Source organism: Microcaecilia unicolor, chromosome 3 (genome assembly GCF_901765095.1).
Source record: "Microcaecilia unicolor chromosome 3, aMicUni1.1, whole genome shotgun sequence".
In the NCBI taxonomy this organism is placed as follows: Eukaryota; Metazoa; Chordata; class Amphibia; order Gymnophiona; family Siphonopidae; genus Microcaecilia; species Microcaecilia unicolor.
Window position 1 is genome coordinate 229,251,567 of NC_044033.1, and position 27,751 is coordinate 229,279,317.

The 27,751-nt window shown below is 46.1% G+C and overlaps 1 protein-coding gene and 1 pseudogene across 1 annotated transcript in view; both read right to left on the reverse strand.

Annotated features, from left to right (window-relative positions):
- Window positions 1-9,720: 9,720 nt before the first annotated feature.
- LOC115464429 lies at window positions 9,721-21,254 on the reverse strand (annotated as a pseudogene).
- Window positions 21,255-21,304: 50 nt separating this feature from the next.
- Window positions 21,305-27,751, reverse strand: part of LOC115464430 — a 153,331-nt gene continuing 146,884 nt past the window's right edge. Inside the window, exon 9 of the mRNA XM_030194811.1 lies at window positions 21,305-22,033. Within this exon, the coding sequence (XP_030050671.1) occupies window positions 21,489-22,033 (545 nt within the window). The 3' untranslated portion in view covers window positions 21,305-21,488. The remainder of the gene's footprint in view (window positions 22,034-27,751) is intronic.

Here is a 27,751-nt window from a genome sequence, read left to right on the forward strand (position 1 = left end):
TCAGGGCTTCCGCTCTAGGTGCCACGCGCCTTACGGCGCGAGGCATTTTTCTCTTTACATCTAATCTTCTTCCCAGTTGCTAAAGTACCTCAGTCGTTTATGGCCCCAATTCACATTCTCTTCCTAGCCCTGTCCCTTCCTAATCTTTTCCCTCACCCCCTACCTCTCTCCACTATAGGAACTCACTGCCCATCCATCGACTTCATCACCTCACCTTCTCTCCTACCCTCTTCCTCCCTCTTGGCTTTTAATCTCCGTCTCTTTTTTCCCTCCATTTTGCCTTCCCTGTTCCACCTAAATACCTCTCGCCTTCAACGCCTTCGTGGCCATACCTCTCCTACTCTCCTCCGCTCTCTTTACTCCTTCTCTTACTCTCAGCCAGTGACATCAACCCCAATCCTGGCCCTCCTCACCAACTATTATCCCAACTCTACAGATCTCACCGCGACCTCTCTAACCTCATCTCTATTCCTCTACTCCCCTCCTCTTCTCTGCCCTTCTCTTGCGCCCTATGGAATGCCCGCTCTATCTGTAACAAACTACCCTATATCCAGGACCTCTTTATCTCGCGTCACCTCCATCTGCTCGCCATAACAGAAACCTGGCTCTGCCCTGATGACTCTGCTTCAGTCGCAGCCCTGTGCCATGGCGGTTATCTTTTTTCACATACTCCTCGCCCTGCTGGTCGCGGGGGCGGTGTTGGACTACTTCTCTCTCCCTCCTCCAGATTTCAACCCCTTCTTCCACCTCAATCTCACTTTTTCCTCCTTTGAAGTCCACTCTATCCGCCTTTTCTCTCCTCTGCCTCTTCGAATATTGGTCATTTATCGTCCCCCTGATAAGTCCCTTTCATCCTTTCTCAGTGACTTTGATGCCTGGCTTGCCTTCTTCCATGATCCTTCCTCCCCCTCTCTCATCCTTGGTGACTTTAATATTCCTGCTAATGATCCTTCCAACTCTTATATTACCAAGTTACTCGCTTTAACATCCTCCTTTAATCTCCAACTATGCTCCACCTCCCCCACTCATCAAAATGGTCACTGTCTTGATCTCATCTTCTCCTCCAACTGTTCACCCTCTAGTTTCTTTGCCTCTGATCTTCCCCTCTCTGATCACCATCTTATAACTTTCACACTTAAATCTCCTCCCTCTCAGTCCCGTCCTATCTTATCTAATTTATCTAGGAATCTTCACGATATTGACCCTTTATCTCTATCCTCCCATGTTTCAAACCTCCTCTCTACTGTGGCACCATCCACGTCTGTCAATGAGGCTGTTTCTTCTTACAATACTCTATCCTCTGCCTTAGACACTCTTGCACCTTTGATGACCCGCCCTATAAGGCATACAAAACCCCAACCTTGGCTGACTTCTAATATCTGCTACCTACGTTCCTGTACCCGCTCCGCCGAACGCCTCTAGCGGAAATCTCGGGCCCTTGCTGATTTCTTACACTTTAAGTTCATGCTGACCTCCTTCCAATCTGCTCTTCTACGCGCCAAACAGGATTATTATATCCAACTGACCAACTCTCTTGGCTCTAACCCTCGACTTCTCTTCACCACATTGAACTCTCTCCTCAAGGTGCCCCCTCCCCCACCTTCATTATCTCATCAGACCCTTGCTGAATTCTTTCATGACAAGGATCAAAAGATAAACCTTGAATTCTCTACCTCGCCACCTCTCCCTCCACTAGTCCATTCCCCTCTCTCGCCTTCCCCTCATTCCTTTTCCTCCTTTCCTGAAGTTACTATAGAGGAAACTACACTTCTCCTTCTTCCTCAAAATGTACTACCTGTTCCTCTGATCCCATTCCCACCCACCTTCTTAATGCCATCTCACCTGCTCTTATTCCTTTTATCTGTCACATTCTCAACCTATCACTTTCCACTGCAACTGTCCCTACTGCCTTTAAACATGCTGTGGTCACACCTCTCCTTAAGAAGCCTTCACTCGACCCTACTTGTCCCTCTAATTACCGACCCATCTCCCTCCTCCCTTTTCTCTCCAAATTACTTGAGCGTGCTGTTCACCACCGCTGCCTTGATTTTCTCTCCTCACATGCTATTCTTGATCCACTACAATCTGGTTTTTGCCCTCTCCACTCAACCGAAACTGCGCTTACTAAAGTCTCCAATGACCTATTACTGGCTAAATCCAGAGGTCTCTATTCCATCCTCATTCTTCTTGATCTTTCCACTGCTTTTGACACCGTCGATCACAGCATACTCCTCGATATCCTGTCCTCACTTGGATTCCAGGGCTCTGTCCTTTCCTGGTTCTCTTCCTACTTCTCCCTCCGCACCTTCAGTGTTCACTCTGGTGGATCCTCTTCTACTTCTATCCCTCTGCCTGTCGGCGTACCTCAGGGTTCTGTTCTTGGTCCCCTCCTCTTTTCTATCTACACTTCTTCCCTTGGTTCATTAATCTCATCCCATGGCTTTTCCTACCATCTCTATGCTGATGACTCCCAAATCTACCTTTCTACCCCTGATATCTCACCTTGCATCCAAACCAAAGTTTCAGCGTGCTTGTCTGACATTGCTGTATGGATGTCTCAACGCCACCTGAAATTAAACATGACCAAAACCGAGCTTCTCATTTTTCCCCCCAAACCCACCTCCCCACTCCCCCCCGTTTTCTATTTCTGTTGATGGCTCTCTCATTCTCCCTGTCTCCTCAGCTCGAAACCTTGGGGTCATCTTTGACTCTTCTCTCTCCTTCTCTGCTCATATCCAGCAGATTGCCAAGACCTGTCATTTCTTTCTTTACAACATCCGTAAAATCCGCCCCTTTCTTTCCGAGCACTCTACCAAAACCCTCATCCACACCCTTGTCACCTCTCGTTTAGAGTACTGCAATCTGCTTCTTGCTGGCCTCCCACTTAGTCACTTCTCCCCTCTCCAATCGGTTCAAAACTCTGCTGCCCGTCTCGTCTTCCGCCAGGGTCGCTTTACTCATACTACCCCTCTCCTCAAGTCGCTTCACTGGCTCCCTATCTGTTTTCGCATCCTGTTCAAACTTCTTCTACTAACCTATAAATGTACTCACTCTGCTGCTCCCCAGTATTTCTCCACACATCTCCTTCTCTACACCCCTTCCCGTGCACTCCGCTCCATGGATAAATCCTTCTTATCTGTTCCCTTCTCCACTACTGCCAACTCCAGACTTCGCGCCTTCTGTCTCGCTGCACCCTATGCCTGGAATAAACTTCCTGAGCCCCTACGTCTTGCCCCATCCTTGGCCACCTTTAAATCTAGACTGAAAGCCCACCTCTTTAACATTGCTTTTGACTCGTAACCACTTGTAACCACTCGCCTCCGCCTACCCTCCTCTCCTCCTTCCTGTACACATTGATTTGATTTGCTTACTTTATTTTTGTCTATTAGATTGTAAGGTCTTTGAGCAGGGACTGTCTTTCTTCTATGTTTGTGCAGCGCTGCGTACGCCTTGTAGTGCTATAGAAATGCTAAATAGTAGTAGTAGCATGGCCATGGGAAGGGCATTCCCAAAGGTTAGGTACAATGTTAAAGAATAATATCAATTGTGCGCCCAACTGCCATAAATTAGGCACCAGGTTTTGGCAGACATAAATGCTGGCCCCCATAGTGACGAGAGAAACAAAAAAGAAATGAAATAATAAACATAAAACCAACCCGACACTTCTAATATTAATAGTCAAAAAAAATTTTTGTGTATGGGTTTGGAGAGTTCTCAGAGTATTGACTCACCCAAGCGAGACTACACGCACGTGATTTATATCTCTAAGGGTGGATAAGTTTCTCATTCATAGAACTTCTCCAGTGATTCTTATTTTTTATGTGTAGGCAAAACCACAAAATAATATTCTAATCACCAAATAGTGAACAATCTAATGACCAATTTCTAAAAATAGTCATAAAGTGTCGGAGTCGATTAATTCTGTCCATTACTCCATTCAGCCTCAAACAAAAAAGTTTTTAAAGGTGACCAAAATAGGTCTACAATACTGAAAATTTCACAATGAGGCACTTATCGTAGGGTGGTCAATAGGTCCCCTCCTGGATGTGCAATGAATTATTGTCTTGCAGTGTTTCACGTTACGTTCCAACAGGATGACACCTTTCTGTGGTTTATTATTATCATGTTTTCATATTAGAGTTCCTGAGGAAATTTTGACGAAACCCTGCAGACTCTTTATGACTTTTGGAGAGAGTACAAACAATTCTTTGTGAGGATAGCAGAAATGTTGACACGGTCCTCACAGAGAAAGGAAGCATTGTGGAAAAGAAAAGGACAGAGCAATAGTGAGACCTCATCCTGTTGGAACGTAACGTGAAACACTGCAAGAGAATAATTCATTGCACATCCAGGAGGGGACCTATTTTGTGGTTTTGCCTACATATAAAAAATAAGAATCACTGGAGAAGTTCTATGATTGAGAAACCTATCCACCCTTAAAGATATAAATCACTTGCGTGTAGTCTCGCTTGGGTGAGTCAATACACTGAGAACTCTCCAAACCCATACACAAAAATTTTTTTTGACTATTAATATTAGAAGTGTTGGGCTGGTTTTCTGTTTATTATTTCATTCCTTTTTTGTTTCTCTGGTTCCTTTTGATACGTAGACATTTTTACCAGGGACTTAATTTGGGGAACATTTAGTGATTAGCTGGTCCCCATAGTGAGGCACAAAATGCACACTAAGGGGTCCTTTTACTAATCCACAGCAAAAAAGTGGCCTGCGGTAGTGTGGGCATGTGCTCTTGGCGTGCACCAGGCCAGTTTTTACCACGTCTTGGAAAAAGGGCCTATTTACAGCCTGAGCCCTTAACACCACCCATTGGTCTTGCGGTAAGGGCTTATGCACTACAAGTGTGGTGACCGGTTGGTGCATGCGAACTGCAGATTAACCCTGCAAACACCACACGCGGTAGGAAATAAAAAAATAATTTGTTCCGGTGGTATGGGCATGAGAAAAATCAGAAATTACCGTCAGGAGGGAGCGCTAGCCTGGTCGTAGTCTCATTTTGGCACAAACTTTGAGCGTACCTCACCTTTGTAAAAGGTCCCCTAAGGCAGTATTCTAAAAAAAAAAAACCCAGCTTAGTGTGGACCCTAAGTTTGGGTGCCATTTATTGCTGAAGGAAGAGAAGGAAATAGGGTGCAGGAAGTCCTGGGAAAACTACCTGAATTTTTGGATCTAAAGAATGATCTGGTTCTGCAGAGAGGGAAGTACAAACTCTGTGTCTCATTCTCCTGTGGTGGAAGAACTGTGGGAAAAACAGTGAAAATATTTGTATTTATTTTTATTGGCACATTTATATGCTGCCTAAAACCTAAGCAAAAATGTAAAATACTCCAAAGGTTTTTTTGGTACACTCTTGGGGTCACCTTTAACTTTTTCTTACACTGAAACAGAAACATTTTCCTTAATAAATCTGTTTTTTGATGACTAATAGCACCATCTCGTGGGCATTTAATGGCTCTCGTCATTCCTGTTTTAATATCTCTTCCTTCCAGATGCTCTTCTGTTTGGATGACATCTCCCGCCCTGGTTAATATTATTATTTCATATATCAGTCCTGCAGTGTGTGATTATCACAAGTCTTCACAACTGGGGAGCTTCTGAATCTGACTCTAAGTCACTGGGTTAACTAATATAATTCTGGGTTGGCAGTAAGTTCTAAGCTGTATCAGTATAATATATTATGCACTATATATTATATAATACACTGGGATAATTCTATAACAGTGTGCCTATATATAGATGCACAGAGAGTACCTGATAGGTGCCTAACCTACAAAAGAAAGTTGTTGCTTAGTTTCTTTTAAAGAATACCAGCATAACCCGGTATATCGATTCTCATAACGTAACTGTAACACACGAACCTCTTTGATAATAACATCACTTTGTATTTGTTTTTTTTTTCATTGAAGGTGACTAACGCCTTACGGTGCTATGTAAGCCACATTGAGCCTGCAAATAGGTGGGAAAATGTGGGGTACAAATGTAACAAATAAAATAAAAATAAAAAAAATATACATGCGCATGCACTTAGGCTCAAGTATTTACACCAGCCAGATAGCTGCCATGTGTTCACATCTAAGTGCCAGAGATGTGCATATACCATATAGTCCTCCATAAATTACCAGTGGAATAGTGACGGGTGGGTAAAGGCCCACCCAGCAGCGGCACCGCCAGCTGAAGACTCCTGGCATCTGTTCCTCCAGGAGATTGCAGAGGGTCACTTAATTCCACTTCCCCAACCCCCCTGTCACCTTTAAATTCTTTACTTCTTTACTGGCAGCCAGCAGCAACATATTCCCCCTGCTTGTGCCAGCCCAAGCCTTCCCTCTGATGCAACTTCCTGTTTGCGGGACCAGAAGGCTATGTCAGAGGTCGGATATATAATCTCCCTTTCAATTTAATGCCAGAAAAAGTCTAAGATTGTATTGTGCTCAATCCCTCAAGCATGCAAAAGTTAAGAAATAATACACACACAGAACTAGCGTGACATATAACATTAGCTGAACAGAGTGTGTGTGGATGTAGGTGCAGCTTATGTGATCAAGGGCTGCATAAACAGGGCTACTGACAGGTCAATATTCAAAGACTGTGCAAGTGGCACCAAATTTATGTGTGAAGCCAAGACCACCACCAGCTCTAAGGATAACGACAATATTCAGCCACTGACTATGTGGTTTAAATTAGCCTTTTTATTATCCTGTAATTAAAACTCATGGTTATTCAAACAGCAGCTGAGTGTTTCTTACTATCCATAGAGTTAGGTGGACGCCTGTGCTCTGGCCTGACGCTATCCGGAGGACAGCACTGGGACAGTCTATAAGAATATTCTCCTGTACCATTCAGACAGCAACTGAAAATTCACAGAGCACTTACCTGTATAATGGCTGCTGTTCTAATGATAAGGGCTTTTGAAAATTGACCCCACGGTTATTGTGTATACACAATCTGCTCATTATCCCAATAGATGAGAGGTTTTCAACCAAGTCCTCAAGGCACACATCCAGCCAGTCAGAGTTTTCAGGATATCTCCATTGAATTTAATGCTATTCACTTCTCTGAGCTTTCTTGATTTCACTCTGATTATATTTACCTAATTACTTACTCACTATAATCACTATATGCTTTTTATACTTTTTTATTTTCAATTAAACGATAACCTCCTATTTCAGATTTTTACATATATCTTACAAAAATTTCTACCTTACTTTCATGCATACCCACACTCATTCATAACTCAAGCCTTGTGCTTTCCATTTTCTTTCAGATCCTGAAGCGAGTTCCCTCCGGGGCGGGCCAGAGAGTTAATAAGAACAACACATAGAATACAAGGTAAGAGAGAATTTTATAATAAGGAGTAGAAAAGTGTAGTGAGTGAGAATGGAGATATTTTAACATCCTTACTTGATCATTATGTCACAGTCATAACCCCTGACGATGCTCAATTGCGAAACACAATTGTGTAGGGTGTGACAAAGGATACTGCCCACACCTCCGAGAGGAGATGAACAGTGAGATTAAGCAAGTGCCCAGAAAGGTTTAAGACCGTAGGAAAAGAGAGACCAAGAGTTTATACCAGAACGGAAAAACGCAAGAAATAGGAATTGTGTATGCAACAAGCTTTGGACTTGGCGGTACAGTGAAAGAGATAAGAAACCAGGAAATACAACAGAACATGCGGTTTCAAGAACTATGATACAAATAGGATATTGTTATTACTACATGGTACAGATTTACATGAACTGGTATATGCAAAAGTAATCCACTGTGAGTAGATATTAATGAATAAGGAATTGTGAGAATGACTTTATTCGAAACATGTATGGTCAACATACAAGGCTTGAGTTATGAGTGAGTGTGGGAATGCATGAAAGTAAGGTAGAAATTTTTGTAAGATTTATGTAAAAATATGAAATAGGAGGTTATCGTTTAATTGAAAATAAAAAAGTATAAAAAGCATATAGTGATTATAGTGAGAAAGCATTGAATTTAATGGGGAGATCCTGAAAACCCAACTGGCTGGGTGTGCCCCGAGGACTGGGTTGAAAATCCCTGATGTTCAGCAGCCTCTTTGCACATGAATTGTGGTTTTCTGAGACCTTCTAGAATATTTGTTCTGCTCCAAATGTTACCAGAAGACTCTGCACATTTTTGTTTTACCAAATACCTCAGTAAACTTCATTTTTGCAGCAAAACCCAAAAGTGTTGCTTCTTACTATTTCTTTACTTGTATTATGCTCACGTGTTTCCAGAAGTAGTTCAAGACATTCAGGTACAGTACATATTTCCCTGTCCTCAGAGAATGTGGAAACGGGAGATTTGGGCACTGGGAGTGAGGTCTTGAGCTGTCCAAGGCCACAAGACCATGCTCCGCTGTGGTCTGGGAAAATGAATTCTGTGAATCCAGGGCCAGCAGGAGGAGGAATTAGGCCTTAGAGCTTCCAGATGCCTCATCAGCATATGGAATAGGAAAATGAACTTTACTTGTATTCAAGAGCACAGGGAAGGGGAACCTCAGATCATCCCATCAGCTGTTTTATCAGTGTAGCGTGTAAAATGAGAATTACAGAATGAAGGATGGGTGAAGCCTGGTCAAGAACATATGCTTAATTACATTAGTATTGTTAGAAATATTGTCTAAACAAAGCACTGAAGCTGAAAGAGACCAAATTGAGGATACTAACATCAAAGCGATAAAGTGTATAAAAATGCAAGCTCTGCCTTATGTGGCAGAGAAAACATTTGGGAGAAATTCCTGAATGCTCTCACACAGCTGTATATTAAGGTCGGCTGAAGGCTTGGAATTTGTCTCTGCTACTTTGCTGGCACATGACTAACCCAGAATAATAAAGAACTCATCCTGATAAGAACTGTGATTTGAGTCAAGATTCACTGCTGTGCTCCAGAAACTAGTTGGGAGAAAATTGTATTTCATGAATATCATCACTGTAGGGGTTTCTGCATTCACAGACTCTGATCCCATCTCTGTGACTGTATCAATGAGACTCCTCCTCACAGTCTCAGGCTCTAATCCCACCTCTGTCACTATCACTGTGTCACTGAGACCCCTCCTCATATTCAGAGGCTTTAAACCAACCTGTCACTCTCACACAGGCCCTGATGGCCGACATAACTTTCCATTATCGCTAAAAAATGAAGCCGGCCATCTCAAACCCCGGCCAAATCCAAGGCATTTGGCTGGCCGGAACCGTATTGTCGAAACAAAAGATGGCCGGCCATCTTTTTTGAAAATACGGGTCTGGCCAGCTGTTTGTGGCGCCGCCAAAATACATCGCTGGCGCCGTTCGATTATGCCCATCTGTGTTACTGAGACCCCCTCTTCACATTCACAGGCATTAAACTGACCTCCATCACTCTCACTGAGACATTCCCTGACATTCACAGGCTCTAGTCCCACATCTGTGTCTCTCACAGTGTCACTGAGCCCCTTCCTCATATTCACAAGCTCTAATCCCACCTCTCCAGCTGCTAATGAAATGTTATTCATTTTTTTTGAGTATTCTACAATTATTTTATTGTCATTATTAATTTTTTTTCACCACTCATTTTTTCAACAGTACATTTTCTTTACAAGGTTAGTCTAAGTTTGGAAAATCAGATCACAGATTGTATATAGTGAACCTGAACAGCACAGCTCACAAGTAACACTCTCTGATTCTTCTTATCCAGATCTGAAAATCAATTCCCAGATTATATATCAGACCCTTGATTCTGGCTCACTCATTCCCAGTCTGGCACTGGGTAGATTCTCAGAGCTCCCGCATTTTTACCTCCTCTGTTAGAACAAGGAGTGAAATAAGGCCGGAGTTTCTCAGTAAAGGTGTCAGTGAAGGTGAAGAGATGAGATTTATTATCTGCATTGTAAAATGAGACCTTTCCTGCCTCATAGTCCAGGAAAATCCCCACTGCCCAGGGTCTCACACTCAGGTGGAGCAGGGTCCAGAGGGAGGTGCAGGCCAAGTATTCATCTCATCTCTTAGTGTCATTGCCCAGTATCCATCCTTAGGTGCTAGGCTAATCATCCCCTTCCTGCTCACAGAATCTTTACAAACCCCCAAATCCCAGTCAGTCTTGTCTCCCACCTCCACCTCCCAGTAATGTCTCCCTGAGGTGAAGCTCTCAAACCCCAGGACACTGACAACAAAATCAAATCCCTGGGGATTGTCCGGCAGGTCCTGTCTTGTGTCTCCCTGTCTGACACTTTTCCGATCCTCAGTCAGGATGAGACTAGGATGCGCAGTTTCAGGATCCAGAGTCACATTCACTGCAGGGAAAGCATCCTGAACTTTTCCTTGACCAGATATTTGTTCAGGGCCCTTAGGTCTAGGATGGGACGCATCCCCCGTTTTCTTTTCCACAAGGAAGTACCTGGAATAGAATCCCAGCCCTTCTTGCCCGGATGGCACGGGTTTGACCGCATTGGCGCTGAGAAGGGCGGAGAGTTCCTCTGCAAGTACCTGCTTGTGCTGGAAGCTGTAGGATTGAGCTCCCGGTGGGCAATTTGGAAGTTTCAAGGCCAAATTGAGGGTGTATCCTTGCCGGACTATTTGAAGAACCCAACGGTTGGAGGTTATGAGAGGCCACCTTTGGTGAAAAACTTTCAACCTCCCCCCGACTGGCAGATCGCCCGGCACTGATACGTTGATGTCAGCTATGCTCTGCTGGAGCCAGTCAAAAGCTCGCCCCCTGCTTTTGCTGGGGAGCCGTGGGGCCTTGCTGAGGCGCACGCTGCTGACGAGAGCGAGCGCGCTGGGGCTTAGCCTGGGCCGCAGGCTGTCGAGAAGGAGGATTGTACCTACGCTTACCAGAAGAGTAGGGAACAGCCCTCCTTCCCCCATAAAAACGTCTATCTGAGGAGGTAGATGCTGAAGGCTGCCGGCGGGAGAACTTGTCGAAAGCGGTATCCCGCTGGTGGAGCTGCTCTACCACCTGTTCGACTTTCTCTCCAAAAATGTTGTCCGCTCAGCAAGGGGAGTCCGTAATTCGCTGCTGGATCTATTCTCCAGGTCGGAGGCACGCAGCCATCAGAGTCTGCGCATCACCACACCTTGAGCAGCGGCCCTGGACGCAACATCAAAGGTATCATATACCCCTCTGGCCAGGAATTTTCTGCACGCCTTCAGCTGCCTGACCACCTCCTGAAATGGCTTGGCTTGCTCAGGAGGGAGCTTGTCCACCAAGCCCGCCAACTGCCGCACATTGTTCCGCATATGGATGCTCATGTAGAGCTGGTAAGACTGAATTTTGGCCACAAGCATAGAAGAATGGTAGGCCTTCCTCCCAAAGGAGTCTAAAGTTCTACCGTCCTTGCCCAGGGGCGCCGAAGCATGCTCCCTAGAACTCTTAGCCTTCTTTAGGGCCAGATCCATCACACCAGAGTCGTGAGGCAACTGAGTGCGCATCAGCTCTGGGTCCCCATGGATCCGGTACTGGGACTCGATCTTCTTGGGAATGTGGGGATTACTTAGAGGCTTGGTCCAGTTCGCCAGCAATGTCTTTTTTAGGACATGATGCATGGGTACTGTGGAAACTTCCTTAGGTGGAGAAGGATAGTCCAAGAGCTCAAACATTTCAGCCCTGGGCTCATCCTCCACGACCACCGGGAAGGGGATGGCCGTAGACATCTCCCAGACAAAGGCCGCAAAAGACAGACTCTCAGGAGGAGAAAGCTGCCTTTCAGGAGAGGAAGTGGGATCAGAAGGAAGGCCATCAGACTCCTCGTCAGAGAAATATCTGATGTCCTCTTCCTCTTCCCACGAGGCCTCACAATCGGTGTCAGACGCAAGTTCACGGACCTGTGTCTGCAACCGTGCCCGACTCGACTCCGTGGAAACACGGCCACGGTGGGATCGTCGAGAGGTAGACTCCCTCGCCCGAACCGGCGAAGCTCCCTCCGCCGACGGGGAGCCTTCCTGGGAGGCGACCGCAGTCGATACCGCAAGCGGTACCGATGTCGGAGACCTCACCCCGGGCAAGGGGCTAGCCGGCGCCTCACTCGACGGTACCGGTGGTGCAAGCACCCCCGGTACCGGAGGGGAAGGGCGCAACAGCTCTCCCAGGATCTCTGGGAGAACGGCCCGGAGACTCTCGTGCAGAGCGGCTGTGGAGAAAGACATGGAAGCCGATGCAGGCGTCGAGGTCAGAGTCTGTTCCGGGCGTGGAGGCTGTTCCGGGCTGTCCAAGGTGGAGCGCATCGACACATCCTGAACAGAGGGTGAGCGGTCCTCTCGGTGCCGATGCCTACTGGGTGCCGACTCCCTTGGCGACCCAGAGCTCTCGGTACCGACGCGGGAAGGGGACCGGTGTCGATGCTTCTTTGACTTCTTCAAACGAAGCATGTCACCGGAGCTTCCCGGTACCGATGAGGAGGACGCAGAATACAACCGTCTCTTCCTCGGGGCCGAGGCCGAAGAAGGTCGGTCTCGGGGGGGCTGTACCGCAGGAGCCCTCAGGGCGGGAGGAGACCCACCCGAAGGCTCACCGCCACCAGCAGGGGAATGGACAGCCCTCACCTGCACTCCAGTCGAAGCACCACCGTCCGACGACATCAGCAACAGCGGAGGTCCCGATACCACCGACGCCGACGCAGCCTTCCGATGTCTCGGTACCGACGATGCAGAGGGTCGATACCTCGATGAAGTCGATACAGTCGATGCCGAGGTCGAAGGTCTTGACGCTGTCGACGTCGATGCACTCGATGACTCCAGTGCTGTTGTCGACGAAGAGCCCGAGAACAACACGTTCCACTGGGCCAATCTCGCAACCTGAGTCCTCTTCTGTAAAAGAGCACAAAGACTACAGGCCTGCGGGCGGTGCCCAGCCCCCAGACACTGAAGACACGAAGCGTGCCTATCAGTGAGCGAGATTACCCGGGCGCACTGGGTGCACTTCTTGAAGCCGCTGGGAGACTTCGATGTCATGGGCGGAAAAATCACGCTGGCGAAATCAAAATTCATAATGGCGACGAAGGGCACCAAAATAAGGGAGAGAGAAAAAGAAACCCCGTACCGAGGCCCCAAAAAAGGCCGACCCCGAAAGCGAAAGGAAACTTATGTCGGGGAAACAAACTGGACACACGGGAAGGGACAAGACCGAAGTCTTCTCTTTATTTTTTTTTTTTAGCGAAATCGCGAAGACGCGCGAGGGTCAACTTTGAGGGGTGCGAAACGGCGCAAAACACGACCGTCCCGAGCGCGGACAAAAGAAGACTGACGAACACGAGCCGGTTCGGGAGGGAAGACGGCCGCGCATGCGCGGTGCGCATGGGCGCGCGAGGACTAGCAAAGGCCTTTGCTAGTGAAGTTTCCGATTGGAGGGGCTGCCGTGGACGTCACCCATCAGTGAGAACAAGCAGCCTGCTTGTCCTCGGAGAAATATAGCTACACCTATCCCAAAACATTTGTTGCTATAGATCAAGTTATCTGGAAAATAAAGAGGCAGACATTTACAAAACAACAAAAATATCCAAGAGCTGCAAATCATTAGGTGACCACATGGTGGCACCATTACTCCATGGTGACACTTGAACATTATAAACAATAGTCCATAAACTATATAGGGTCAACACAAATCTGCACTTAACCTAATTAATCAGGCGATACCAATCAATTATTGACATTGATTGGCATTAATTCGGATTTACTCGTGATCTGCCCTGCATCGTATTCTATAACATGTGCCTAAATTTCATAGCACACAATTCCAAAGGGGCATGGCCATGGAAGGGGCATTCCCAGAAGTTAGGTACAATGTTAAAGAATGTGCGCCCAAGTGCCATAAATTAGGCACCAGGTTTTGGCAGGCATAAATGCTGACCCCCATAGTGAGACGCAAAATGCACACTAAGGGGTCCTTTTACTAATCCATGGCAAAAAAGTGGCCTGCGGTAGTGTGGGCATGTGTTTTTGGCGTGCACCAGGCCAGTTTTTATCACATCTTGGAAAAAGGGCCTATTTACAGCCTGACCCCTTAACACTACCCATTGATCTAGTGGTGAGGGCTCACCCGCTACATGTGCGGTGACCGGTCGGCGCACGCCAACTGCAGATTAACCCTGCAAACACCTCCTGTGGTCGGAAATAAAAAAATAATTTGTCCCGGCAGTATAGGCGTGCACTAAATCAGAAATTACCGCCAGGCACACGTGTAGAGCCTACCGCACCTTTGTAAAAGGGCCCCTAAGACAGTATTCTAAAAAATCCAGCTTAGTGTGGATCCTAAGTTTGGGTGCCATTTACTGTATCGTGCGCAAAGTGTGTTCTTCCTGCTGAAGAAAAGGAAGAGAAGGAAATAGGGTGCAGGAAGTGCTGGGAAAACAGAGAGGAGAGAACAAGCTCTGCATCTCATTCTCCTGTGGTGGAAGAACTGTGGGAAAAGGAGTAAAAATATTTGTAAATAGGATAAAAGGCCCATTTCTGAAACCAATGAAACGGGCGCTAGCAAAGTAATGCCTTTCTGCAATTAATGTTTTGAAAGTGATTATCAGGATAAATGTGTTCTCACCCTCCGTCCCTCCGAGTTCCAGGGCCGTCTCCCCCCTCCCTCCCTCCCTCCGAGTTCCAGGGTCGTCCCCTCCCTCCCAGTTCCATGGTCCCCCCCTCCCTCCAAGTTCAAGGATTCCCCTTCCCTCCAAGTTGCTGCCTCCCTCCCAGTTCCAGGGTCCCCCCTCCCAGTTCCAGGGTCCCCCCTCCCTCCGAGTTCCAGGGTCCTCCCCGCCTCCCTCTGAGTTCCAGGGTCCCCCCCTCCCTAGTTGTGTGTTGGAGGATGTTTGTTAGGGAGGCTGCAAGTTGATTTCTGGGTGTGAGTTTGCAGCGCCATTATGATGCAGTACTTTTGTGGGTGTGTGTAACTTGGAGGGAGGTTGGCTGAGGTGCCGGGAACGTTGGGACAGTGGGTAGTTTTGTCTGGGAGGGCGTTTTTTAGGGAGGCTGCAACTGTGTTTCTGGGTGTCTGTTTGCGCCGTCACATACCGAGAGCAGGAGCATGGGCATCCAAATAGTATTCTCCTTCCAGCGATGTTCCCCCTCTCCATGCTGCAGAGAAAGTGATCGGTTGTGCTGCTCATTCTCCTCTCTTGTTCCCATGCAGTTGCTCGTGATTGGTCCGTCATGCGTCTGACGTCTCCTTCCGTTGCCTGGCAACGTTTCTGTGATTCCTTCATTGTCAGATGCTGATACTCCTTCCTTTTTTCATGCAGGTCGTTGTCATAGGTCCGTGATGCGTCTGTCATCACGTTTCGTGGAGTAGCAACGGGTGAGCAATGCGATTCGGTGTCAGTGCTCCGCCCTCGACGTCATCACGTTGTGACGCAAGGGCGGGGCAGACACTATGGGCAAACAGTGATCTACACAACTACAAACTTAGAACTTGGAGACTTCTGGCTTCATTAGAACGCTGGCGGTGCGTTTTATATAGAGAGATTATTTTTATTGGCACATTTTTATGCTGCCTAAAACCTAAGCAAATATGTAAAATACTCCAAAGGGGTTTTGGTAGACTCCTGGGGTCACCTTTAACTTTTTCTTACACTGAAACAGAAACATTTTCCTTGATAAATCTGTCTTTTGAGAACTAAACCTCTCGTGGGCATTTAATGGCTCTCGTCATTCTTGTTTTAATATCTCTTCCATCCAGATGCTCTTCTATTTGGATGACATCTCCTGCCCTGGTTAATATTATTATTATTTCATATATCAGTCCTGCAGTGTGTGATTATCACAAGTCTTCACAACTGGGAAGCTTCTCAATCTGACTCTAGGTCACTTGGTTTACTAATAAATTTCTGGGTTGGCAGCAAGTTCTAAACTGTATCAGTATAATATATTATGCGCTATATATTATACTAGTAAAAAAGGCCCATTTCTGACACAAATGAAACAGGCGCTATCAAGGTTTTCCTCGGAGTGTGTGTGAGAGTGACTGTGTGAGAGAGAGTGAACGTGTGAGTGTGTGACAGAGAGAGAGAGTGAGTGTGGGTGCGAGTGTGTCTGTGAGAGAGTGTGTGAGAGAGAGTATGTGTGAGACAGTGTGAGAGTATGTGTGTGATGCACAGACTCTCTGTGAGACTGGGAAAGTGTATGAGATCGAGAGAGTGTTTGAGAGTGACTGTTTGACACATAGAGAGTGAATGTGATACCGTGTGAGACAAAGAGTGTGTGAGAGACAGTATGTGAGAGTGAGAGAAAGACACTGACTGTGAGAGAGAGTATGTGTGTGTGACAGAGATACCTCCCCCCTCCCTCTCTGGTCTCAAGACCCCCTTCCCCCCTCCCCCTCTGGTCTCTGGACCCTCTCCCCCCTCCCTCCCTCTCAGGTCTCTGGACCCCCTCCACTCTGCTCTCAGGACCACCCCTCCCCTCTGGTCTCAGGACCCCCTCCCTCCCCCCTATCTGTGGTCTCAAGACCCCCTTCCACCCTCCCTCTCTGGTCTCAGGACCCCCTCCACCCCCTCTCAGGATCCTCTCCCCCTTTCTCTCCCCATCCTTCCATCGTGTCTCTCTCTCCATCCTTCCATCTGTTTTTCCTCTTTCTCTCCTCATCTCCCCAAGGTTGCCGCCCAGGCCCAGCCACTTTCCCTCCAGGCCCGCCCACCCAACACAGACCTGCCAAGTCCAGCCGCTACAAAAACAGCTGTTTTTTAAAAGCAAGCGTGGGGATAATAGGAGACATGTGAGTTTACTGGAAATTCAAGATGCTTGTATTGAACCATTGGATGATTTAAGTAAAGGCTGACTTAGGGGAGGGAGTTCTATGGGATAGAAGGCATATGGAAAGTCATGGGTATGTATAGGTTGGTATAGAATGGGTGGGAGGGAAGGGAGGGGGAGGTGGGGATGGGGAGGGGTTAATATGTGGAATGGTCTGAAGAATCCTCACGGTATAACATGCGTATAGATGGCGTTGTGTATAAAAAAGCAATGTAAAGCATATTGATAGGGGTATTTTGATTTGGTGGGATTCATAGACACTGCATTTGTCGCTAGTTTGGTACAATTTTGAGGGGTGGGGCAGGGTCATATTGTTAAAAGGTCGATGAAGGTCTGTTTTACTTTGGCTTTACTGATTGTATGTTTAAATTTGAAATTCATCAATAAAAATGTTGAAAGTAAAAAGCAAGCGTGGCACCGCAGGCAGCCATCAGGCATTGGCTGTCGGCTCTGCAGCCGCTCCTCTCGCCTCTCACGTTGCAGTGCTCCTCCGGGTTCTACTCCAGGGGCAGTGACCTGAGAGGCGAGAGGAGCGGCTGCAGAGCCGACAGACAATGCCTGATGGGGGACAAGCAGTCTGGAAGAGAGCAGGTAGATCTCAGAACCACAAGGCAATTAAGCATCTGGGGCCAACTGGCAGTCTGCTGGTGAAGGGAAGAAACACCCAGTTTGCAGTGAGGCAGAAGAGCTCAGAAGCAATAAGCAGTAAAGCAAGTGTGATACCGAGGCCCTGAAGCAGCCATTCGAAATGCTGGCCAATGTCGGCTCGGCGCATGAAAGAAGGAGAGTGGAGTTCAGCATGGCAACACGGTTCAGAAGCACCAACATAAAGATAAGTGGCGCTGCTTACTATAAGCTTCTATATTGAAACATTTATTTACACAAAGGATTAGTGGATTACATATGAGCTACACCAGCAGGAGAGACAGTACATCATAGGGTTTTTGGCCAATGATGAAGGCAGGATCTTTTGATCCGATTTAGCTTCAACAGATAAATTCATATCTGTAAGCTCTTTGAGGCCTTTTCCCTGCTGTATATCAGACTGCACTACATGTAGTTAATTGGTCATTTTGAGGCAGCGGATGTTTTCTAAGTATAGCAGTTATTCTATAATGTGAGGAGGGGTCTCAGAAACAGTGAGAGGTGGGATCAGAGCCTGTGAATGTGAGGAGGGGTCTTATTAACAGTGAGAGTGAATACTGCACCCGAAGAATATTTATTTTAGTTGATCCTATATATAGATGCGCAGAGAGTACCTGATAGATGCCTAACCTACAAAAGAAAGTCGTTGCTTACTTTCTTTTAGAGAATACTAACATTACCCGGTATCTACATGCACTTAGGCTCAAGAATTTACACCAGCCAGACAGCTGGCATGTGTGCACATCTAAGTGCCAGAAAAATGCATATACCATATAGTCCTTCATAAATTACCAGTGGAGTAGTGACGGGTGAGTACAGGCTCATAGCAGCACCGCCAGCTGCAGACTCCTGGCATCTGTTCCTCCAGGAGATTGCAGAGGGTCACTTAATTCCACTTCCCCAACCCCCCTGTCACCTTTAAATTCTTTACTTCTTCACTGGCAGCAAGCAGCAACACATTCCCCCTGCTTGTGCCAGCCCAAGCCTTCTCTCTGATGCAACTTCCTGGTTCGCGGGACCAGAAGGCTATGTCAGAGGTCGGATATATAATCTCCCTTTCAATTTAATGCCAGAAAAAGTCTAAGATTGTATTGTGCTCAATCCCTCAAGCATGCAAAAGTTAAGAAATAATACACACACAGAACTAGCGTGACATATAACATTAGCTGAACAAAGTGTGTGTGGATGTAGGTGGAGTTTATGTGATCAAGAGCTGAATAAACAGGGCTACTGACAGGTTAATATTCAAAGACCGTGCAAGTGGCACCAAATTTATGTGTGAAGCCAAGACCACCACCAGCTCTAAGGATAACGACAATATTCAGCCACTGACTATGTGGTTTAAATTAGCCTTTTTATTATCCTGTAATTAAAACTCATGGTTATTCAAACAGCAGCTGAGTATTTCTTACTATCGATAGAGTTAGCCTGTGCTCTGGCCTGTCACTATCCGGACAGCACTGGGACACTCTGTAAGAATTTAATTTCTCCTGTACCATTCAGACAGCGACTGAAAATTCACAGACAGAGCACTTATCTGTATAATGGCTGCTGTTCTAATGATAAGGGTTTTTGAAAATTGACCCCATGGTTATTGTGTATACACAATCTGCTCATTATCCCAGTAGATCAGAGGTATTCAACCAAGTCCTCAAGGCACACACCCAGCCAGTCAGAGTTTTCAGGATATCCCCATTGAATTTAATGTGGAGAACCTGAAAACCCAACTGGCTGGGTGTGCCCGAGGACTGGGTTGAAAACCCCTGATGGTCAGCAGCCTCTTTGTACATGAATTGTGGTTTTCTGTGACCTTCTAGAATATTTGTTCTGCTCCGAATGTTACCAGAAGACTCTGCACATTTTTGTTTACCAAGTACCTCAGTAAATTTCATTTTTGGAGCAAAACCCAGTGTTGAGAAGTGCTGCTTCTTACTATTTCTTTCTTTACTTGTACTTTGCTCATGTCTTTCCAGTAGTTGTTCAAGATATTCAGGTACAGTAGATATTTCCCTGTCCTCAGAGGATGTGGAAACGGGAGATCTGGGCACTGGGAGTGAGGTCTTGAGCCCCCTAATGTCCAAGGCCACAAGACCATGTTTTTCTTAGGAGACAAGAAGGCTCTGCTGTGGTCTGGGAAAATGAATTCTGTGAATCCAGGGCCAGCAGGAGGAGGAATTAGGCTTTAGAGCTTCCAGATGCCTCATCAACTTATGGAATAGGAAAATGAACTTTACTTGTATTCAAGAGCACAGGGAAGGGGAATGGGAACCTCAGATCATACAATCAGTTGTTTTATCAGAGTAGAGAGTAAAATGAGAATTACAGAATGATGGATGAAGCCTAGTCAAGAACATATGCTTAATTACATTAGTATTCTTAGAAATATTGTCTAAACAAAGCATTGAAGCTGAAAGAGACCAAATTGAGGTTACTAACATCAAAGTGATAAAAGTGTATAAAAATGTAAGCTCTGCCTTATGTGGCAGAGAAAACATTTGGGAGAAATTCCTGAATGCTCTCACACAGCTGCATATTAAGGTCGGCTGCAGGCTTGGAATTTGTCTCTGCTACTTTGCTGGCACATGACTAACCCAGAATAATAAAGAACTCATCCTGATAAGAATTGTGATTTGAGCTGAGATTCACTGCTGTGCTCCAGAAACTAGTTGGGAGAAAATTGTATTTCATGAATATCATCACTGTAGGGGTTTCTACATTCACAGACTCTGATCCCATCTCTGTGACTGTATCAATGAGTCTCCTCCTCACAGTCTCAGGCTCTAATCCCACCTCTGTCACTATCACTGTGTCACCGAGACCCCTCCTCATATTCACAGGCATTAAACCAGCCTCTATCACTCTGTGTCACTGAGACCCCTCCTCATATTCAGAGGCTTTAAACCAACCTGTCACTCTCACATGGGCCCTGATCCCACCTCTCACTCACTGTGTTACTGAGACCCCTCCTCATATTCACTGGCTCTAGTCCCACCTCTATCACTCTCACTGTGTTACTGAGACCCCTCCTCACATTTACAGGCTCTGATCACACCTCTCACTCACTGTGTTACTGAGACACCCCTCCTCACATTCACAGGCTCTGATCCCACCTCTCACTCTGTTACTGAGACCTCTCCTCACATTCACAGGAGTTAAACCAACCTCTGTCACTCTCACCTTCACTGAGACCCCGCTTCACATTCATAGGCTTTAAGCAGACCTCTGTAAGTCCTACATTCTCAATGAGCTACCTCCTGACATCCACAGACTTTAACTCTCATTGTGTCACTTAGACCCCTCCTCACATTCACTGACAATGATCCCATCTCTATCACTCTCACTGTGTTATTTCAACCCCTCCTCACATTCAGACTCTAATCCCACCTCTCACACTCAGTGTGTTACTGAGACCCCTCCTCACATTCACAGGCTCTGATTCCACATCTCTCACTGTATTACTGAGACCCCTACTCATATTCACAGGCATTAAACCAACCACTGCCACTCTGTCACTGAGACTCTTCCTCATATTCAGAGGCTTTAAACCGAACTGTCACTCTCACTGTTACTGAGACCCCTACTCACATTCACAGGCTCTGATCCCACCTCTGACTCTCACTGTATTACTGAAACACCTCCTCACATTCATAGGCTCTAAATCATCTCTGTCACTCTCACTGTGTTACTGAGACCCCTCTTCACATTCACAGGCATTAATCTGATCTCTGTCACTCTCACTGTGCCACTTAGACTCCTCCTGACATTCATAGGCTCTAGTCCCACATCTGTGTCTCTCACAGTGTCACTGAGCCCCTTCCTCATATTCACAAGCTCTAATCCCACCTCTCCAGCTGCTAATGAAATGTCATTCATTTTCTTTTGAGTATTCTAAAATGATTTTATTGTCATTATTAATTTTTCCCCCCACTTATTGTTTCAACAGTACATTTTCTTTACAAGGTTAGTCTAAGTTTGGAAAATCAGATCACAGATTGTATATAGTGAACCTGAACAGCACAGCTCACAAGTAACACTCTCTGATTCTTCTTATCCAGATCTCAAAAATCAACTCCCAGATTATATATCAGACCACTAAGTCTGGTTCACTCATTCCCAGTTTGGCACTGGGTGGATTCTCAGAGCCCCCACATTTTTACCTCCTCTGTTAGAACAAGGACTGAAATATGGTTGGAGTTTCTCAGTGAAGGTGTTGGTGAAGGTGAAGAGATGAGATTTATTATCTGCATTGTAAAATGAGACCTTTCCTGCCTCATAGTCCAGGAAAATCCCCACTGCCCAGGGTCTCACACTGAGGGGGAGCAGGATCCAGTTGGAGGTGCGGGCCCAGTATTTATCTCTATTAACCAGTGTCACTGTCCAGTATCCATCCTCAGGTAATAGGCTAATCATCCCCTTCCTGTTCACAGACTCTTTACAAACCCCCAAATCCCAGTCAGTCTTGTCTCCCACCTCCACCTCCCAGTAATGTCTCCCCGAGGTGAAGCTCTCACACCCCAGGACACAACGATAAAAATCAAATCTCTGGGGATTGTCCGGCAGCTTCTGTCTTGTGTCTCCAAGTCTGACACTTTTCAAATCCTCAGTCAGGATGAGCATAGGATGAGCAGTTTCAGGATCCAGAGTCACATTCACTGCAGGGAAGGGAGGAGAAACATTAATAAACATGTGCAGAGATTTCTCATTGGCTCTTCACATACCCACCTCTGCTCTCATTGGTAGGTTCACGTATTCAATGAGAGACACTCTGTTATTGGTTATCATTCACTGACAAACTTACAGAAAAACAATGTTATTGGTTAGCATCTTTAATTTTACCCTATGGGACTCCTCTACTGAGCAAATGGATGAAATAAAGATTCTAATTGGTTGACTCACTGACAGGCTGCATAAAACAAGTCTCCTCATTGGTCCCTCATGTTCCCATAGCACAATGCAGTAGTTCAGCAGCTCACTACGCCCCTGGACCCCATAGTCTGGTGGAGTCCTCAATAAACTCATTACTGTTTAGACTTAACTTTCAAGGACGTACATGTGACAAAGTGGACCCCAGTCTTTGAAAGACCATGTTTTAAATTAATTTTTCTTTAAGGTGCCACCTGCGTGTCATTTGCCATATGACACATTTCCTGTCCTCTGAGCTCTGTAATGAGACTGACTGTGTCATGTCTCACTGTTCTGTGACTGCCAGCTCAGATCATCTCACTTCATAGTAACATCAAACATATAAATGGCGAGTGACCGACTCGCAAATGCGCAGTAGAGACTTCCCTCTCTGTCCCGCCCCCGCGTCAATACGTGATGACGGTGGCGGCACAGAGAGGGAACCTGCGCAGGGGGAGGGAGAGAGGGAGGGAACCGCCGTCACTACCGCTCCCCCCCCCAAGGTCGCCGCCACCGGTCCCTCACCCGGAGTCACCGCCGCCACCCACACTCCACCCGGTCCGGGCCCTCGCTTCGCTATTGAACAGCGCCAGAACGCAGCACACAGCTCAGCTGAGCTCCCGTTGGCCTTTCTTCCCTGCCTGTGTCCCGCCCTCGCCGACGTTATGTCACACAAGGGCGGGACACAGGCAGAGAAGAAGGAAGGCCGACGGGAGCTGAGCTGAGCTGTGTGCTGCGTTCCAGCGCTGTTCAATAGCGAAGCGAGGGCCCGGCCCGGGTGGAGGGGTGGCGGCGACTCCGAGGGGGGGGGCCGTAGCGGCGACCTCAGAGGGTGAGGGGCAGCGGTGAGCTCGGCGGGGGGGGGGGGGGGCGGCCTTGCAACGGCGAGGGGAAGGGGCCTTTGAAACCCCCTTTCCTATACTAGCCCGTTTTTACGGGCTCAACGGCTAGTATATACATAGTAAATGATGGCAGATAAAGACCTGTACAATCCATCCAGGCTGCCCAACAAGATAAACTCATTTTACATGGTATGTGATACTTTATATGTATACCCAAGTTTGATTTGTCCTTGCCTTTCTCAGAGCACAGACCGTAGATGTCTGCTCAGTACTGTTTTTGTACTAAGGTCTGAAGCTAACATTGAAGCCCCTTAAAATTTACACTCCAGCCCATCTCTATCTATTCAGTCACAATCAGGGCGTGGACTGTAGATGTCTGTCCAGCTCCTGTTTTGTTTCCAATTTCCGGCGTCGCCGCTCAATCTCCGCTAAGATTCCATGGAACCATTCCTTCTAAACAGGATTCCTTTGTGTTTATCCCACGCATGTTTGAATTCCATTACCATTTTCATCTCCACCACCTCCTGCGGGAGGGCATTCCACATATCCACCACCCTCTCCGTGAAAAAATACTTCCTGACATTAGTCCTGACTCTGCCCCCCTTCAACCTCAATTCATGTCGCCTTCCCATCTCCGAAAAAGGTTCATTTGCTACCACCTTCCTGTCTCCGGAAAAAGTTAATTTGCGGATTAATACCTTTCAAATATTTGAACGTCTGTATCATATCACCTCTGCTTCTCCTTTCCTCCAAGGTATTCATGTTCAGGTCAGCAAGTCTCTCCTCGTATGGTTTGCAACGCAAATCCCATACCATTTTCGTAGCATTTCTTTGCACCGCTTCCAGTCTTTTTACATCTTTAGCAAGATATGGCCTCCAAAACTGAACACAATACTCCAAGTGGGGCCTCACCAACGACTTGTAGAGGGGCATCAACATCTCCTTTCTTCTGCTGGTTATGCCTCTCTCTACGCAGCCTAACATCCTTCTGGCCACGGCTGTCGCCTTGTCGCATTGTTTCTTCACCTTCAGATCCTCTGACACCAACACCCCAAGGTCTCTCTCCTGAGCTGAGCTTACTAATCTCTCCCCTCCTATCTGGTATCTGTCTTTTGGGTTTCTGCACCCCAAGTGCATCGCTCTACACTTCTTGGCATTACATTTTAACTAGATATTCAAGAACTACCAGAATTAATTACACATTATCTCAGCAAAATATGTATGTTATATAATTATTTTATATTTTTATTTTGCAGTGCTCAGTATTTGTTGTTGTGCTAATCTCATTTGTCACGGTAACAAATCAGCACTTCAACTGGAAAACATCACAGCACATGCCTACCTCCCTTCTCCACCCTAATTAAATGCTGTAACTTATAAAATACGGGAACTGATATTATTGTCCACTTACCTCAGATCCATAAGGCTTATGGTGTGATAAAGATGAACGGTAGAGCCCTCGTAGTGTTGTGCTGCTGCTAGCCGTGACACTTAATCATCGTGATTTAAAACCAGTTCTGAAGAACTGCCAGACCCTCGACCATTCTTCTATCTTTCTCATCGTTTCTACTCCCTTCAGGGTATCCACTCTATTGGCTATTTTCGTGTCATCCGCAAAAAGGCACACCTTTCCTTCCAACCCTTCAGCAATATCTCCCATAAATATTTAAACAGAATAGGCCCCAACACCGACCCCTGAGGAACTCCACTGCTCACCTTCCTTTCCTCTGAGCGGATTCCATTTACCACCACCCTCTGCCAACTGTCGGTCAACCAGTTTCTTATCCAGTTCACCACTTTCTGTCCTAAGTTCAACCCTTTCAGCTTATTCACAAGTCTTCTGTGGGGGACCGTATCAAAGGCTTTGCTGAAGTCCAAGTAGATTACATCTAGCGCATGTCCCTCATCCAGTTCTTTGGTCACCCAGTCAAAAAAGTCAATAAGATTCGTTTGGCAGGATTTTCCTTTGGTAAAGCCATATTGCCTCGGGTCCTGTAACCCATCGGTTTCTAGAAAGTTAACTATCCTTTCCTTCAGCAGCGACTCCATTATATTTCCTACCACTGACGTCAGACTTACCAGTCTGTAGTTTCCCATTTCTTCCCTGTCTCCACGTTTGTGAAGAGGGACCACATCCGCTCATCTCCAATCTCGCGGAACCTCTCCCTTCTCTAAAGATCTATTAAATAAATCTTTAAGAGGTCCCACCAGAACCTCTCTGAGCTCCTTCAGTATCCTGGGATGTATCCCATCCGGCCTCATAGCTTTGTTCACCTTCAGGTTCTCCAGCTGTTTATAAACTCTTTCTTCCGTAAACGGCGCAGTATCCACTCCATTCCCAGATGTTCCCTCGGCAGCCAACCGCAGTCCTTCTCCAGGATTTTCCTCCATGAACACCAAAGAGAAATAATTGTTAAGCACATTCGCTTTATCTTCATCATTCTCCACATAGCCATTCTCATAACCTTTCAGTCTCGCAATTCCATTCCTATCTCTTCTCCTTTCTCCAATATATCTGAAAAAAGTCTTGTCACCTCTCTTTACATCTTTAGCCATTTTTTCTTCCGCTCGCACTTTTGCTAGCTGTATTTCCCTCTTCGCTTCTTTCAGTTTAATCCGATAATCTTTTCCGTGATCCTCTCGTTGCATTCTTTTGTATTTCTTGAACAAAGCCTCTTTTGCTCTTATTTTTTCAGCTACTTGTTTGGAGAACCTTATAGGCTTCCTGCTTCTCTTGTTTTTGTTTACTTTCCTCACAAAAAGATTAGTTGCCATATTTATAGCAGCCTTTAGCTTGGACCACTGTTTTTCCACTTCACCTACGCCTTCCCACACCAACAGCTTCTTCTTCAAGTATTCCCCCATTTTATCAAAATCAGTATGTCTGAAATTCAGTACTTCAATTATTAAATCTAATTTTTATCACTTGGTAATTTTGCAGAGACTGCACTACAGACCTCATGGGACGTGTCCTTCTACAGCTGATGTGATCAGACTATTAAACATCACTAAACATTGGCAACTCCATTATACAATAATATCAACTTATTGAAGAACACATTTTTAGCTTTGTATGACATTTTCTCCACAGATGAACAGGGGAGATGTGGGCAGACATCATGGTGATGTCATTGATGGAAACAGTGTGCGGGTGCTCTCCTCCAGCTCAGAGAAGCCTTTGAGACTCCTCTGGACATGTATGAGTGTTCCCATATCAGCACCAGTGGTTTCTCTAGGCAGAAATATTTGGGGTGGCAACAGGTGAACAAGCTAGGAATGGAGGGGGGGATTTAAGTGACATTTTTGTACATCATAGCCACTACCACATCAAACCCACCTTCTCCTACACTTTTATTTTTATTTGTATGAAGTCTTTATTAACAGTTCTGGCACAGAGGAAAAACAGAAACGAGCAACCATGTGTAACAAAAGAGTCTGCCAAGTTAAGCATATGCGAGAAATATGGGTAACAATACAAGGTCAAAACAGGGTTCCCTCTAGCCCCAACCAGGCAAAAAAGTTACCATATAGAACTTCAAAACTATTTAAAGACTTTACATAATAAGAAAAGTTAACCCTCAACTACCACCTCCTAGGCCCTCCCCCCTCTTCACAAACCCAGAAGGTGCAAACCCCCTGCCCAGGTATAGTCCAACACAGTCCGAGCAAGGAAATTTCAAGCAGAACAGTGAGAAGTAAAAGGCGCCCAGATGACTTCCCATTTATGTATCTGATGCCTAAGCTCTGCTATTAAGCGCTCCATTTCACAAATGTACCACAGCTTATTGAGCCACTTCACCAGTGGAGGGACAGATTGTTGCTTCCAGTGTGCTGCTGTGAGCACTCAAGCAGCACACATGGCGTGTCGCACCAAAGTAGCTTGAGGAGATTTTAACCCTGGGACCTTCTTGGGAAAAAGGAAAAAAATTGGCGACCAAGGGATGGGGTGTCCCAACCACCTCTGTAATCTATATTCAACTGCTTTCCAAAAAGCACGAATTTTAACACAAGCCCACCACATGTGGCTCATTGTACCAATTTATCCACAACTCCTCCAACACATACCCGAAAAGCCCGGGTAAATGCGTCAAAGGCGAGCAGGTGTTAGGTACCAACGAAACAATACTTTTACAGCATTCTCTTTAAAAGGTACATAAAGAGACACCTTCGCCAGTGCCCTTTCCAATACCCCCTACTCATCCTCTCCTAACTCCAAGCCCAGCTTGTACGCCAATTCTGTCTATGCAATGTGTATGTTGGAGATTGTAAACACAAGTGTTTATACAAACAGGTGATCAACAAGCTCATTTTCAAAGCACTTAGCCTCCCAAAGTTCCATAGAAACCTATGGAACTTAGCCTCCCAAAGTGCTTTGAAAATATGCCTCCAAGCCTCTCATGGACTTGGAGTCCTCACACAAGTCCTCCAAAAAGGACTCTTCTCGTAGAATTGCAGAGCGAATAGTAGCCGAGGAAAGAAAATGAGATATCTGAAGGTAAGCATACCTATCTTTTGACACAAAAGGAAATTCCTCCTGTAAGGAGGGAAAAGTTAGAATGGAATCCTCGTTGAAAAATTGTCCCCAAGTCCTCTGACCCTCAGAATACCAGCAGGCAAAGATCCTCT